Genomic DNA, 12,538 nt, shown 5'->3' with positions numbered 1-12,538 from the left:
TTTATCCTCAGGAAATCTGTTGGACCAAAGAAGTTCAGGACTGACCAGTAAGAGTATAACATGGTGATTGTGATTGACTACCAGAGCCATGAAGAAGTGAGGCTTTGGCTACATCTTGTCCCAGGAGGGAACAGCGAAATAAAAGACTTTCGGTATATTTGTATATTATTGACTAATTCGGGTCTAGATGTTTTGATGGAATGCAAAGGGTAGAGTTTGGATGTGATGATATAACAGGAACGATAAAGTTTAGTTAGTGGAACGTCGGAAAAATCATTGCTTTGAAGTACATGTTTTTGGCTTATGTCAGGAAGGACCAGGGGAGGATTGATCGTGCTCTCATGTAGATATTTTTCTTTGTACTTCTTTTTTATATATATATTAAACATCCATAAGAAGAACGTTTTCTGAATTTTCTGATGTTAGGCAACAATCGACTGATTGTCAGTTGCTCTGTTCTCTGAAACAATAAAGATTTTTAGAGCATTTGTTTTACAAACGTGTTCAGTCTGCTTCCTGGCAGCAGTAGTTCTTGGTTAGCACTAGGTTAAACCATCTAAGCAACAATAAGAGATGAGAAGTGGTTTAGAGATATAGGTTGGAAGAAACTGTATAGAACCAATATGAGATTAGGCCCAATAGTGGAACAGTTGATGATATGCCTGTAAATGACCACGTTTAGACTAGACCTGCCAAAAGAAAATCTGAAAACCAACATTTGGCTGAGGAATGTGCAATGAAGATTGCTTCTATTTTTGGTTACATCTCTAAAAATATTCTACTTGCTGAAAGTTCTAATGGAAATAATTGCAAATTTAAAATGGTCAGACAATGTGCTGGCGTGTACTTTTAAATCCACGAGACCTAGCTGACCCATACGACCGAAGAAGGAATAGCTTCTTTTAAAAGTATCTATTTGTCTATTATAAATTATATTCAATCAGAAACATCGATTCTGGACGATCCACTGACGTCACCAAGCACGCGATCGAGGACCGAGGACGTGAACTATGCGCGTCCGTGATGCGCGCGTCCAAGGACGCGCCTCGTGGTGCTGATGTTGTGAACACAGACGGGATGAATGAGGTGAAGATGAGAGACACTGATCGATGGATCTTGACTGCTGCAGCCGATCATCGTTGAGGCTACGCTAAGCGACAATCAGCGTTTTCAACTACTTAAACTAATCATCCTTACCTATCACACCTGCGGCGTGACGACAATCATTATCATCCTTACCTATCACACCTGCGGCGCGACGACAATCATTTGGTTCTGGTTCTGGATCTGGATCTGGGTCCTTTAAGGTAAGACGCCACATAGACCGTCACAACAGGCCAAAAGAATGCGTATGAAATTAAACACCGATACTTGGCTGTTGTTCGTGACCTGTATAATTTAGCTGCTTTAAAGTTAGTATTCAAATGCGTCTGGTTCATTAGTGTCAGCAGTTTTGCGCATGGCCAACTTGGGTCAAGACAGTAGTAACAGAACCACCCATTTTTCATTAGAATCAATATTTTACTTAAAAAAAAAAAAAGTAAAATTACTCCTCCCACGCGAGTAGCTTGACTAATGGAGTTATCTGGTCCGTGGTAATGATTTGGTTTGTGGCAATGCTAGTGGTTCTAGAACCACACCCAACTGAACTTTACTCTGGATAGGTCGTTCTTGCGATTAAACATGCCCTTCTTAATGAAATATAGCGAATGTAGGGATACAATAACATAAATTAGGATCAAAATATTTAAAGACAAATAGTGCCCCACAAAACATGTTTTTTCAAAGTTTGGACTAGTGCAAACAGCAACATTTCAAAGCTAATATCTAAAATATGCCCCATATATCTGGTGACACACACCAGACCACATCCAAGGAGTTAAAATGTCCTTTTTTTTCAAAATTATCTGAATTTTGAAACCAAGGAGTATTATTGTATCAAATGTATCTGTACAAAAGCATGCAGTTCCTATAGGGAAGAAGTACTAATGAATTTGATTCTGTCAACTTTTTGTTCCTCTTGTGTAAACACGGTTCCTTTTCCCTTCTGTACTACCTGGAATTAGGGTTTTTTTTTTTGGGTTTTTTTTGTTTTTTACAGAACAGCCAAATACTTCTGATACAGGTCTTACAATGAAATTGTAGATTGTTCTGGCTTTGAATACTGCTGTTGGAACCCACGTTGTTCGGCTATCTCTTTAGTTTTTATTTATATGTAGTGTGTTGAAAGTGCTATGGCCAGAGCAGGTGATAAACAAGTAGGCTTGCTTTAAAGTGAAGGAGGAAGTAGATTTATGATTTGTCCCACATATAACCACGGTAAAATGTAGCCCTGAATTACTCATTTGATTGTGCATATTAAACATTGAAGGTAATAATTGCATATAAAGATATCTTTTTAACTGCCATAAAAAGAAAAACACACATGAGACGTCACTAAGGATGGAAATTATTTAGGCCAAAGCAGAATTTACCAAAGATTGTAACCGGTACGGTCAAATATGTGGATACAGTTGTTGTTTAGTTGTACCTAATCTGCAAAAATAGTTTTCGTCTCTGTTTAACAATTGTAATTACTTCACACTTGCTGCGCTTAAACAAATTGACCGATCTCATGGCTTCGTGCTTCATGCACACTTCACATTAGCCGGAGCTGTTGCTATAGAGACACCATAGTCAATCTTGCTGCTCTTGTTTCCTCAATTGCACAGCAACAGGGTCCAAGAGCTCCGTGAATGGCTGGTTGTTAACAGAGCGGTGCATTCTGGGAGACGCAGTATACACAGTTCATTAAGAAGGAAGCTAGCCTACTTACCTGTGAGGTCATTGTTATGGTGATGATGTCACAGACTGAAACGCGCAGATCTGCAGAAGGGTAAGGTTATTGGCTGTCTGGCTCCAGCTGTCAGCCAATCACAGACAAGTATTCACAGTTCAGATTTTCCACAGTGTTGCTATGCGGAGAACAGCCTGACCTACATTTTTATGCATACACAGAAAAGTGTGCTTGTCTATCAGTGTGTTGTTTCTTCTCTGTAAACATTTTTCTGTGACAATTCTTTCCCGTTTATTTGTTTCCAACGGGAGTTATTTGTCACGCACTATTTTCTAACACACAACATCAGTTAATTTCATCGTACTACGACTCTCTATTACTGTATTACTGCATAGTTTAAACTTTATAGTTTTATTTATAACAAGTTAAATTCTTATTTTTCTTGCTGGTTTATTTTCATTATATTAGCATACAACACTTTAACCATAGGGTGGCAGCATAAACTAGCATGACAGGAGTGTAATAGTACAGGAAAACCACGTTTCAGTGCATCCCTCGATATATATATATATATAATTATATAAATATATACTCGGATGATACATACTAATTATACTTTATCCTACCATCTCTGCCTGACAATTGGGTGTAATAATTACATAGTAATTAATTCAATTACTATGAAATAAGTATGAAGCTATTATGACAATATGTAGGTCAAACCAAATTTGAATATGTATATTCGAGACTCAATATTAAATGACCAAATTATTTTATGGCAATAACTTTGATTAATGCAAATGGAGCAGCATATCCATCTTGATATTTGAAGGCAAACACAATTATAACACTTTTTGATGCATGATCATAACTCCTTGCTCACAAATATATTTTAGTAAAAAAAAACAAACAACAAAAACAAACAAACAAACCCCAAAACATTTAACAACGTAGACTGAAAAGGTAGTACTTGTCGCTCTCTCTCTCCCTCTCTCTCTCTCTCTCTCGCTCTCTCTTCTTCTCTTTCTTTCCTTAATGAATACTCTTGACCTGAATTAGCCTGCACTGCTCTGTGAGGAAAGCCACTTGAAAAGAGATTGGATTGTTGTTGTTTTTTTTACTCCACTTCATTTGACATGCTATGATGGCTCTAAGTTGGTCTGACTTTATAAATCTGATCTGACATCTTAACAAGTAAGAAGAGAGGATGAATTGAAGTAAAGGGTGAAAAATGTCACAACATTTGTGGTGAAATTTTAGGTGACAGAGACAGCAGTTTTGTATCACAACCATACAATATGCTCAAGCACAGTTAGCCCCAGAGCTAATGTTAGCTTCTGCCCATTTTACAGGCACTGTTCCGAAAAAAGCATTTATTTAATTAAAAGTAAAAATAAATAAAAAAAAATCTTTCTGTGTAAATAACCCTTGTTACAACGTGGACACCTGCGGCTTATAGAGAAGTTATTTTTATAGTTATATAATATTTAGTAGGTGCAGCTTAATTTCAGGTGCACTCAATGGTCTGGAAATGACAGTATATTTTGTAAATGATACCATAGTATGTATTTTTCATGAATAAGTTATACATTTAATTCGTTTTTAACTGTGAATACAGCAAATGTTGTTTATATGAACGTATAGAATGCAATTCACCCATGAGAGCTTGCTTTTACTTCGGAGGTAAATTGAGATGCAAATAGACTAGCCATCAGATTTGTATACGCGTGTACCAATCTGACGGGGCATTTACGAATCTGACAGAACACTGAAAGTAGCCTTCTAATACTTCTACTACTACGTTCCACTTCAAACATGCAGAGTGAACAGGTGGGATTGGCTCCACCTACTCCCTACACAAGGCAAACTAAGGCCCCGGGGCCGGATGCTGCCTGTTCAGTTTTTTTAATCCTGCCCGCCAAACTTTTCCATATCATTTGTATAATCATTATACTTATGCCTTTCCCCTGCAATACCCATGTTTCCCCAATAGATGGCGTAAAATGATCAAATCAAACGCTCCATCTATCTGCTCCTGACCCACAATTGTGGCCAACGAGTCAAAAAGTTCAATCTGATCAAATAAATTCTTCTTAAACATTCTTTTATCAATAGTATGGCTGTCACAAAAACACACACACCATTTCACATTCATTGCAGGAACTGGTTATTTAGGATTTTATTTTGAAACTAGATTTATTTTGAAGGGTTGAAGCTGGTCTGGGCGTGTGTGTATAGTGGAGCAGCTACACTGCTGGTCAAATAAACTCTGGGCTGTAAAACGTGCTCTCAGGGCATGGATTTGACTTTTTCGCTAGTAATTTTTCATTTGCGTCCACTGGTCTGGTCAACATTAACAGGTATTTATGTTGTATTTATGTCAGTGTGCGTGTGTGTATGTGTATGTGTGTCCTGTATTATGTAGTAGGATATATAGTGCTATCCTTGTAAGATTTTCATAGACCTTTTAAAATGTGACCTTTCAGAAAAACGTGCTTCCATTAAAACATTTCGGTTGTGCTTTTTCAAACAAAACACGTTACACTTTTTTTTTCTTTTTTTTTTACATTAACACCTCAAGATTTGCTTTTTGCGGTGAACAAAACTCACTTTTGTTTGGGCATCGAACCTGTGACGTGACGCTCAAATTTAGAATCATTGTTCTCCAATCATCAAAGGTTTTACATTTCAGCCGTTTTAAGTGTTTTGAACACATTTTTATCAAAATGTACCGTTTTGTTAAATTGAAACATGTTGGGGATAACGTTAAGCTGTGTTGTAGGCATTATTTATGTGCATGATTATAAAATAAGGTTAGACCCCTTTTTTAATTTTAGTTGAGAAATTAAACAACACCTACATAGTTCAATCTGTTGTTTTAGTCTTTCTGTGGCGTTGGAGCGTTATGCTAATGATGGGAATAAATTCATTTATTTTGCTGTTAGCTTATGTTGTTTTAACTTGCCATGTTATTCCACAAAAATCTATGCGCTCTTGTTGTAACATTACAACTTGATGTAATAAGATTAACAGGCAACTTAGCAAGACGCCATGTCAGCATGTCTATTCCAACGAAAGTGGAAGTTATGGAGATGTAATTATCATGATTTTGAATCAGTGCAGTCTCTGGTGTTTTAACCTTTCACTCACTAGTCTTAGGCACACTCAGCTTTTTAATCCGGCTCTCCAAACTTGTATTTATTTATATTGTCCTTGTACTTCAGCTTTTTAATCCGGCTCTCCAAACTTTTCCAAAATATGTAAAATATGTACTACTGCCTTTTTCCTGCAGTACCCACGTTTTCCCAACAGATGGCATAGAAAATGATAAAAGCATTTTGGCATTTCAGCCTTCATGCATATCATTTATCTTAATTCACATGAACGCTCCATCTATCTACTCCTGACCTGCCTCCCCCCCCCCCCCTTCAATTTAAGGACAACCGTGGTCCGTGAGTCAAAAAGTTTGACCACGCCTGCACTAGTTAATGGTACAGAGTAGGAATTTCACGATTACTCAATATCAAAACTAATTGCGATGAAAAGCGCTACGCTGAATGTACCGTAACGTTTCCTGAGTACCGACAGAAAAATATATGCCAGAACTATAGTTAAGCATATCTTTTTTGTTTTTATATTGATGCCGGACTCTCTCTTTCTCTCTCTCTCTCTCACTCTCTCTCTTTCTTCGATTGTCTTGGTTTCTTATAGTATCGGAGCGTAGTTAGTAATGTAATTATATTTTGAGATTCAAGATAAGTCATTACAGTCCAAACAAAGCTCAACTTGGTGTTGGGAATGTATTTAGATATAAAATGCACAACAGACAGGAGTCACACTTAATCCCATGTGTATTTTTTTTTTGTTAAGATGAACCACATTATCTCTTTGTCCTTACAATATATTCTGCCTGTGGAAAAGCAGAAAAGTCCATTAATGAAAGTAAGTACTTTTCTACACTTTGGTCAAAACCCAAACTTCCTGACAATATGTTGTCCCCTCCCACCCTCAACTCTTCCGTCCTGTTTCCTCTCAGACTCTCTATTTCCTGTTCTCAGGGACACGCTCTAGCTTGTCCTCAGTCCACAGAGAGGACTTGCCCGCAGGAACACTGACACAAAAATGGGTTCATGTGATGTAAACATGTTCTGAAACAGGTTTTGTTCATGTTCCTGACCTTAAGAATCCACACGTCCATATTTTAAATGTTAGTCTGGATGCAGACTGACATGGAAACACAGGAAGAAAAACACACATTATGACAAAAACAAAGGCAGACAAAATTACAAAGACACAAAGGTACAGGCTGAGACAAAAACACAATAGGACACACCTCAAATCTCCAGAGGAAAAATCTGTTAGAATGCTGCCGCTCTACGGCCATACTTCATTAACCTCACTCAATGCGCATTTGATCCATATCACAAGAGACTGTTTCAGAATTCATTGAACTACCATCTGAGGCAGGATCTGAGTATGTGAGTATGGAATACTAAAGCTGCCGGGTGTTCCATTGTTTCAGTGGCCGGAGGTTGAACTAGGCTGATGACACCATCGCCAAGCCACACATCACCAAGTGCAATGCAAAGTGTCGGATGCAATGGTGTAAAGCACGCCGCCACTGGCCTCTAGAGCAGTGGAGACGCGTTCTCTGGAGTGATGAATCACGCTTTTCCATCTGGCAATCTGATGGACGAGTCTGGGTTTGGAGGTTGCCAGGAGAACGGTACATTTCAGACTGCATTGTGCCGACTGTGAAATTTGGTGGAGGAGGAATTATGGTGTGGGGTTGTTTTTCAGGAGCTGGGCTTGGCCCCTTAGTTCCAGTGAAAGGAACTTTGAATGCTTCAGGATACCAAAACATTTTGGACAATTCCATGCTCCCAACCTTGTGGGAACAGTTTGGAGCTGGGCCCCTTCCTCTTCCAACATGACTGTGCACCAGTGCACAAAGCAAGGTCCCTAAAGACATGGATGACAGAGTCCTGTGTGGATGAACTTGACTGGCCTGCACAGAGTCCTGACCTGAACCCGATAGAACACCTTTGGGATGAATTAGAATTAATTAATTACAACAAATGTGTTGATGTGTGATATTTGGGCAATATTTATGTAAGCACTAAAAATATATATATCATAGCAGTCTAGTTATTAAGGTTATCTCGAATTTCAACAAAAATTTCACATTAAAGATTTGTTTCATTCATTTGTCTGATTGGATTTCTGTTCATTCAAGGCCAGTACGATAAAGCGCTGAAATACTTCAAGTAATTCAGTAATGTTTCAGGTGGCACAAAACAAGTTGTTATTTTAACATTAGCTATCAATATTGGCTCAGACGTTTCACAATCGTTGCATCTCTACGTTAGACTTAATTATACACGTAGACACGTATCCACAGGTATATTTTTGCTCTGTTTCGGTTTTAAAGTCGCAATTGGTTTTAACAGGATTAAACTACATATTTAGCTACATTTTTCCATCCATTTTGACTGCAGTTATAATGTAGTTCTGTAACATAATTCTGATTATGTGCGCAAAGTAGAGTTTCGTTCTTATGATCCAGTTGTCTTTATTGATATTCCCCCTTTTTTTAATCTATTTTCTCTTCTTTTTTTATCCGTGGATTTTTTTAAATCGGAGAAGCAAAAATGACGCTCTGCCTAACACGCAGGGACAGATTACATGCTGTAATCAACTGCACGAAGAGCTGTTTGCACGGTTCCTACATGGATTTGTTGAATGTAACTGTGCGTTTTGTACAGTTTTACAGCAATTTCAAATTGCTTCAAATTTTGCTTCCAAATATAAGAAATCAAGTCTCCTTCTGTGCCACGAGCAAATGGACTAAAATTTGCACAGCTGATAAATGAATTTGTTGATTGTCTCTTGATTATGTAATTGTGTGTTTTACACCTATTGTTAAAAAAGATAAAAGTCATTTTAATAATCAAAAATCTTCTTCTTCTTCTTCTCTCTCTTCTTTCTCTCTTAGGTTCAAAGACATTAAAAAGGATTAAAGAAATGTGAGTAAATGTGCCAAAAGAATAACCAAGTCACAAGGTAAGAATGGTGGTGTTAGGGTTAGGGTTAGGAAAATAGAGATTCTGTAATGTAAGAGTTACTGCTTGATGCCCTGTTCTGGGCAATATTTATGTAAGCACTAAAAAAATATATATAAATCATAGCAGTCTAGTTATTAAGGTTATCTCGAATTTCAACAAAAATTTCACATTAAAGATTTGTTTCATTCATTTGTCTGATTGGATTTCTGTTCATTCAAGGCCAGTACGATAAAGCGCTGAAATACTTCAAGTAATTCAGTAATGTTTCAGGTGGCACAAAACAAGTTGTTATTTTAACATTAGCTATCAATATTGGCTCAGACGTTTCACAATCGTTGCATCTCTACGTTAGACTTAATTATACACGTAGACACGTATCCACAGGTATATTTTTGCTCTGTTTCGGTTTTAAAGTCGCAATTGGTTTTAACAGGATTAAACTACAAATTTAGCTACATCTTTCCATTCATTTTGACTGCAGTTATAATAACGTGTAGTTCTGTAATATAATTCTGGTTACGTGCGCAAAGTAGAGTTTCGTTCTTATGATCCAGTTGTCTTTATTGATATTCCCCCTTTTTTTAATCTATTTTCTCTTCTTTTTTTATCCGTGGATTTTTTTAAATCGGAGAAGCAAAAATGTCGCTCTGCCTAACACGCAGGGACAGATTACATGCTGTAATCAACTGCACGAAGAGCTGTTTGCACGGTTCCTACATGGATTTGTTGAATGTAACTGTGCGTTTTGTACAGTTTTACAGCAATTTCAAATTGCTTCAAATTTTGCTTTCAAATTTCAGAAATCAAGTCTCCTTCTGTGCCACGAGCAATGAACTAAATGTTCTGTATTTTACACCTATTGTTAAAAAAAGAGTTATTTTAATAATCAAAAATCTTCTTCTTCTTCTTCTCTCTCTTCTTTCTCTCTTAGGTTCAAAGACATTAAAAAGGATTAAAGAAATGTGAGTAAATGTGCCAAAAAAATAACCAAGTCACAAGGTAAGAATGGTGGTGTTAGGAGGAAAATAGAGATTCTGTAATGTCAGAGTTACTGCTTCATGCCCTGTTTTCCTGTTCAATAGGTGCGCGAGCAGGTGTGGTATAGAAAACACGGCTCCAACAGTAAGGAAGGAGGAGACGGGGTTACCTGGGAGTTGCCAGCCATGGAGGTCAAAGATCAGTTCATCTCAGCACTAGGTCAGGTTACACAACAAGGAATCAACATTTGGCATATGTTTTTGTGGAACCTAATAGTTCTTATTTTCAAGGAACTAAATGATTTTTGTTGACAGCTGGTCCTCACTTAACGACGGACTTATGTTTCCAAACTCGCATGTGAGAAGCCATACCATGGTTGGCGAAGTGGGAGATGCTGGTGCTAAAAGTGAAAGTGAAAGTGAACTACAGTGGAACTTCGAGATATGAGCGTAATCCGTTCCAGGACCGAGCTCGTAACTCGAAGTGCCCGTATCTCGAATCATTTTTTTCCCCATAAGAAAAACAGGAAAAAAAAAAAACAACTTAATGAACTTAGCTTAACTTAGCTTACGTATTTTTTTTTTTTTTTTTTACTTTTCTATTATTTTAATTATTTTTGCTTTTTTTCCGATTTGTATCCTTTCTTTAGCGGGCACCACACTCACACATATTTATCGACAATTTCATGCTTTATTTCCCCTGGTCGTCATGTGGTTCTTCTTCTCACTACCGTCCTTCCCGCTCACTTTCTTAGGACGCATCACTACCATCCTTACCGCTCACTTTCTTAGGACGCATCACTTTTGTGAAGAATAATAGACAAAATAGAGAGAAAAATCATATAAATAACGCAAACACAATACGGAAGACTCGCGGGAGATGAGTACGGACGTCGACGAACACGTGAAGCGAACGAGCGAGGCGGCGCGAGGAGGCTGCTCCGAGTGCTCGGCCACCGGGCGTCGACATCTGTAAGCGGGCTCGTATCTCGAGTCTTTATTCGTATCTCGAAGCAAAATTTTGCCTGATGGCTTGCTCATACCTCGAAATACTCGTATGTCGAGGTGCTCGTATCTCCAGGTTCCACTGTACTGACCAGCGGGAAAGGGGAAATTTTGGAGAGAGAGTAAGAGATAATAAATAAATAATAGTAGTAAAGGAGTAAAGGAGTAAGTAGGAAGTAACAAATAGTCTGGTTCTGGGATTGTGCCATAGGGTTGGAAAGAAAGGGAGAGAGGGATAGGCTGAGAGAGTGGAGGGGTACAGGAGAAAAAGAGAGAGAGAGAGAGAGAGAGAGACAGACAAAAACCAAAGTGAACAGTGGGCCATGCTGAGAGCACCTCAGTGGTAACTTGGCAGCTGGTGGACTCGATCCTGAAACCTTCCGGACCCAAGTCCGCCTTAGCCACCACTGCCCCAAAAATGAGGAACGTTTCACAAATGTGCGCGTCATGGAGTAGAGTATTGCCCTGATGTGAGTATTGCAAGCATTAATAAAACAGTGAAAGTCCCCTCTTGTCCCCTAAGGACACCTCACAGTGGGGGTGTCCCACATGGGGAGGAGGGTGCGCCCCACTATTTGAGAAGCACTGTCTTAGAGGGAACTGGAAGGTGTAGGTTCAGTTGATTACTGTTCTTTATTTTTATGTGCTTAGACTCTCTTACCTGTGCGGAGGGCAAGCAAAGGGAAAGAATGGCGGAGCTGCAGGAGAGGAGGCGCAGCCTGCAGGCCTTGCTCAGCGCTCGATTGGCCGAGCTAAAACGCATCTGTCTGCAGGAGGCGGTGGGTAGTGTTGGACTTTGACTCCTCCCACAAACAAAACTTGGAATAAGCTTTAATGTTACCGTATCCTCTGATTGGTCAGGAGCTGACAGGCACAGTGCCCGATGACTTATCTCTGGAGAATGGAGAGAAACCACTGTTTGTCCGACGGAGGGGTGGAGCTTACTGCCAAGGAAACAGAAAGTCCAGGGCTGAGGTGAACAGCTGATTTTTAAATCCCTGTTTTGGGGGAATCTGTGTGTTAGAGGCTTTCCTGACTGTGTATGTGTGTTTTTAGGAAGAGGAATGTCAGCTTTCCAGGTTGAAGAAAACCTTGTTCAGCGGAACCCTGAGGAAACACAGTGATTCGGAACACAGCACACACACGCTGACACACACGCACCATGGCAAACGAACTGTACACAGAGGTTGTCACACAGGTAAAACACACAATAACACACCCAGCACTGCCAAACGTTCAGGAACGTCGTTGCTTCCTCTCTTTGTTCTTTGCGTGTGTGTTTCCAGATGACACAGTGAGGTCAGAAAGCAGCTCCGTGGCAGATTCTACAGGGAACAACAATGGTAAAACGCACACATCCCACATTTATCATAACGTGTTGGATGGATATACACTGCCTGGCCCAAAAAAAAAAAAGTCGCCACCAAAAAAAAAAGGGTCATACACTCTAATATTTCGTCGGACCGCCTTTAGCTTTGATTACAGCACGCATTCGCTGTGGCTTTGTCTCGATAAGCTTCTGCAATGTCACAAGATTGATTTCCATCCAGCGTTGCATTCATTTTTCACCAAGATCTTGCATTGATGATGGTAGAGTCTGACCGCTGCGCAAAGCCTTCTCCAGCACATCCCAAAGATTCTCAATGGGGTTAAGGTCTGGACTCTGTGGTGGCCACAATCCATGTGTGAAAATGATGTCTCATGCTCCCTGAACC

The 12,538-nt window shown here is 39.2% G+C and overlaps 2 protein-coding genes and 1 long non-coding RNA gene across 16 annotated transcripts in view; 2 read left to right on the top strand and 1 right to left on the bottom strand.

Annotated features, from left to right (window-relative positions):
• The window catches only part of hcfc1b (host cell factor C1b), a 21,771-nt gene extending 21,285 nt beyond the window's left edge, over positions 1-486 (top strand). For all 11 annotated transcript variants that reach the window (XM_025059569.1, XM_025059572.1, XM_008317873.3 and 8 more), the window contains one exon: positions 12-486. In XM_025059569.1, coding sequence (XP_024915337.1) covers positions 12-51 — 40 coding nt within the window. In that variant the 3' untranslated portion in view covers positions 52-486. The remainder of the gene's footprint in view (positions 1-11) is intronic.
• LOC112487639 (uncharacterized) lies at positions 202-1,700 on the bottom strand. The gene is made up of 2 exons (XR_003050927.1): positions 1,249-1,700; positions 202-1,206 (listed from the first exon to the last, which is right to left on the bottom strand). It is a non-coding gene; the product is annotated as an uncharacterized LOC112487639 (long non-coding RNA).
• Positions 1,247-12,538, top strand: part of ccdc120a (coiled-coil domain containing 120a) — a 15,008-nt gene continuing 3,716 nt past the window's right edge. For 2 of the 4 annotated variants that reach the window (XM_008317895.3, XM_025059584.1), the window contains exons 1-7: positions 4,983-5,136; positions 8,772-8,839; positions 9,924-10,038; positions 11,475-11,602; positions 11,685-11,798; positions 11,880-12,021; positions 12,110-12,166. In XM_008317895.3, coding sequence (XP_008316117.1) covers positions 10,005-10,038; positions 11,475-11,602; positions 11,685-11,798; positions 11,880-12,021; positions 12,110-12,166 — 475 coding nt within the window. In that variant the 5' untranslated portion in view covers positions 4,983-5,136; positions 8,772-8,839; positions 9,924-10,004. Of the gene's footprint in view, positions 1,308-4,982; positions 5,137-8,771; positions 8,840-9,772; positions 9,841-9,923; positions 10,039-11,474; positions 11,603-11,684; positions 11,799-11,879; positions 12,022-12,109; positions 12,167-12,538 lie in introns of those variants that run through there. The other 2 variants (XM_025059582.1, XM_025059583.1) reach the window with 2 other exon arrangements.

The sequence above is a fragment of the Cynoglossus semilaevis genome, chromosome 10, assembly GCF_000523025.1.
Source record: "Cynoglossus semilaevis isolate Cse_v1.0 chromosome 10, Cse_v1.0, whole genome shotgun sequence".
In the NCBI taxonomy this organism is placed as follows: domain Eukaryota; kingdom Metazoa; phylum Chordata; class Actinopteri; order Pleuronectiformes; family Cynoglossidae; genus Cynoglossus; species Cynoglossus semilaevis.
The sequence above is the reverse complement of the archived record's forward strand: the minus strand, read 5'-3'. Positions and strand labels throughout refer to the sequence as shown.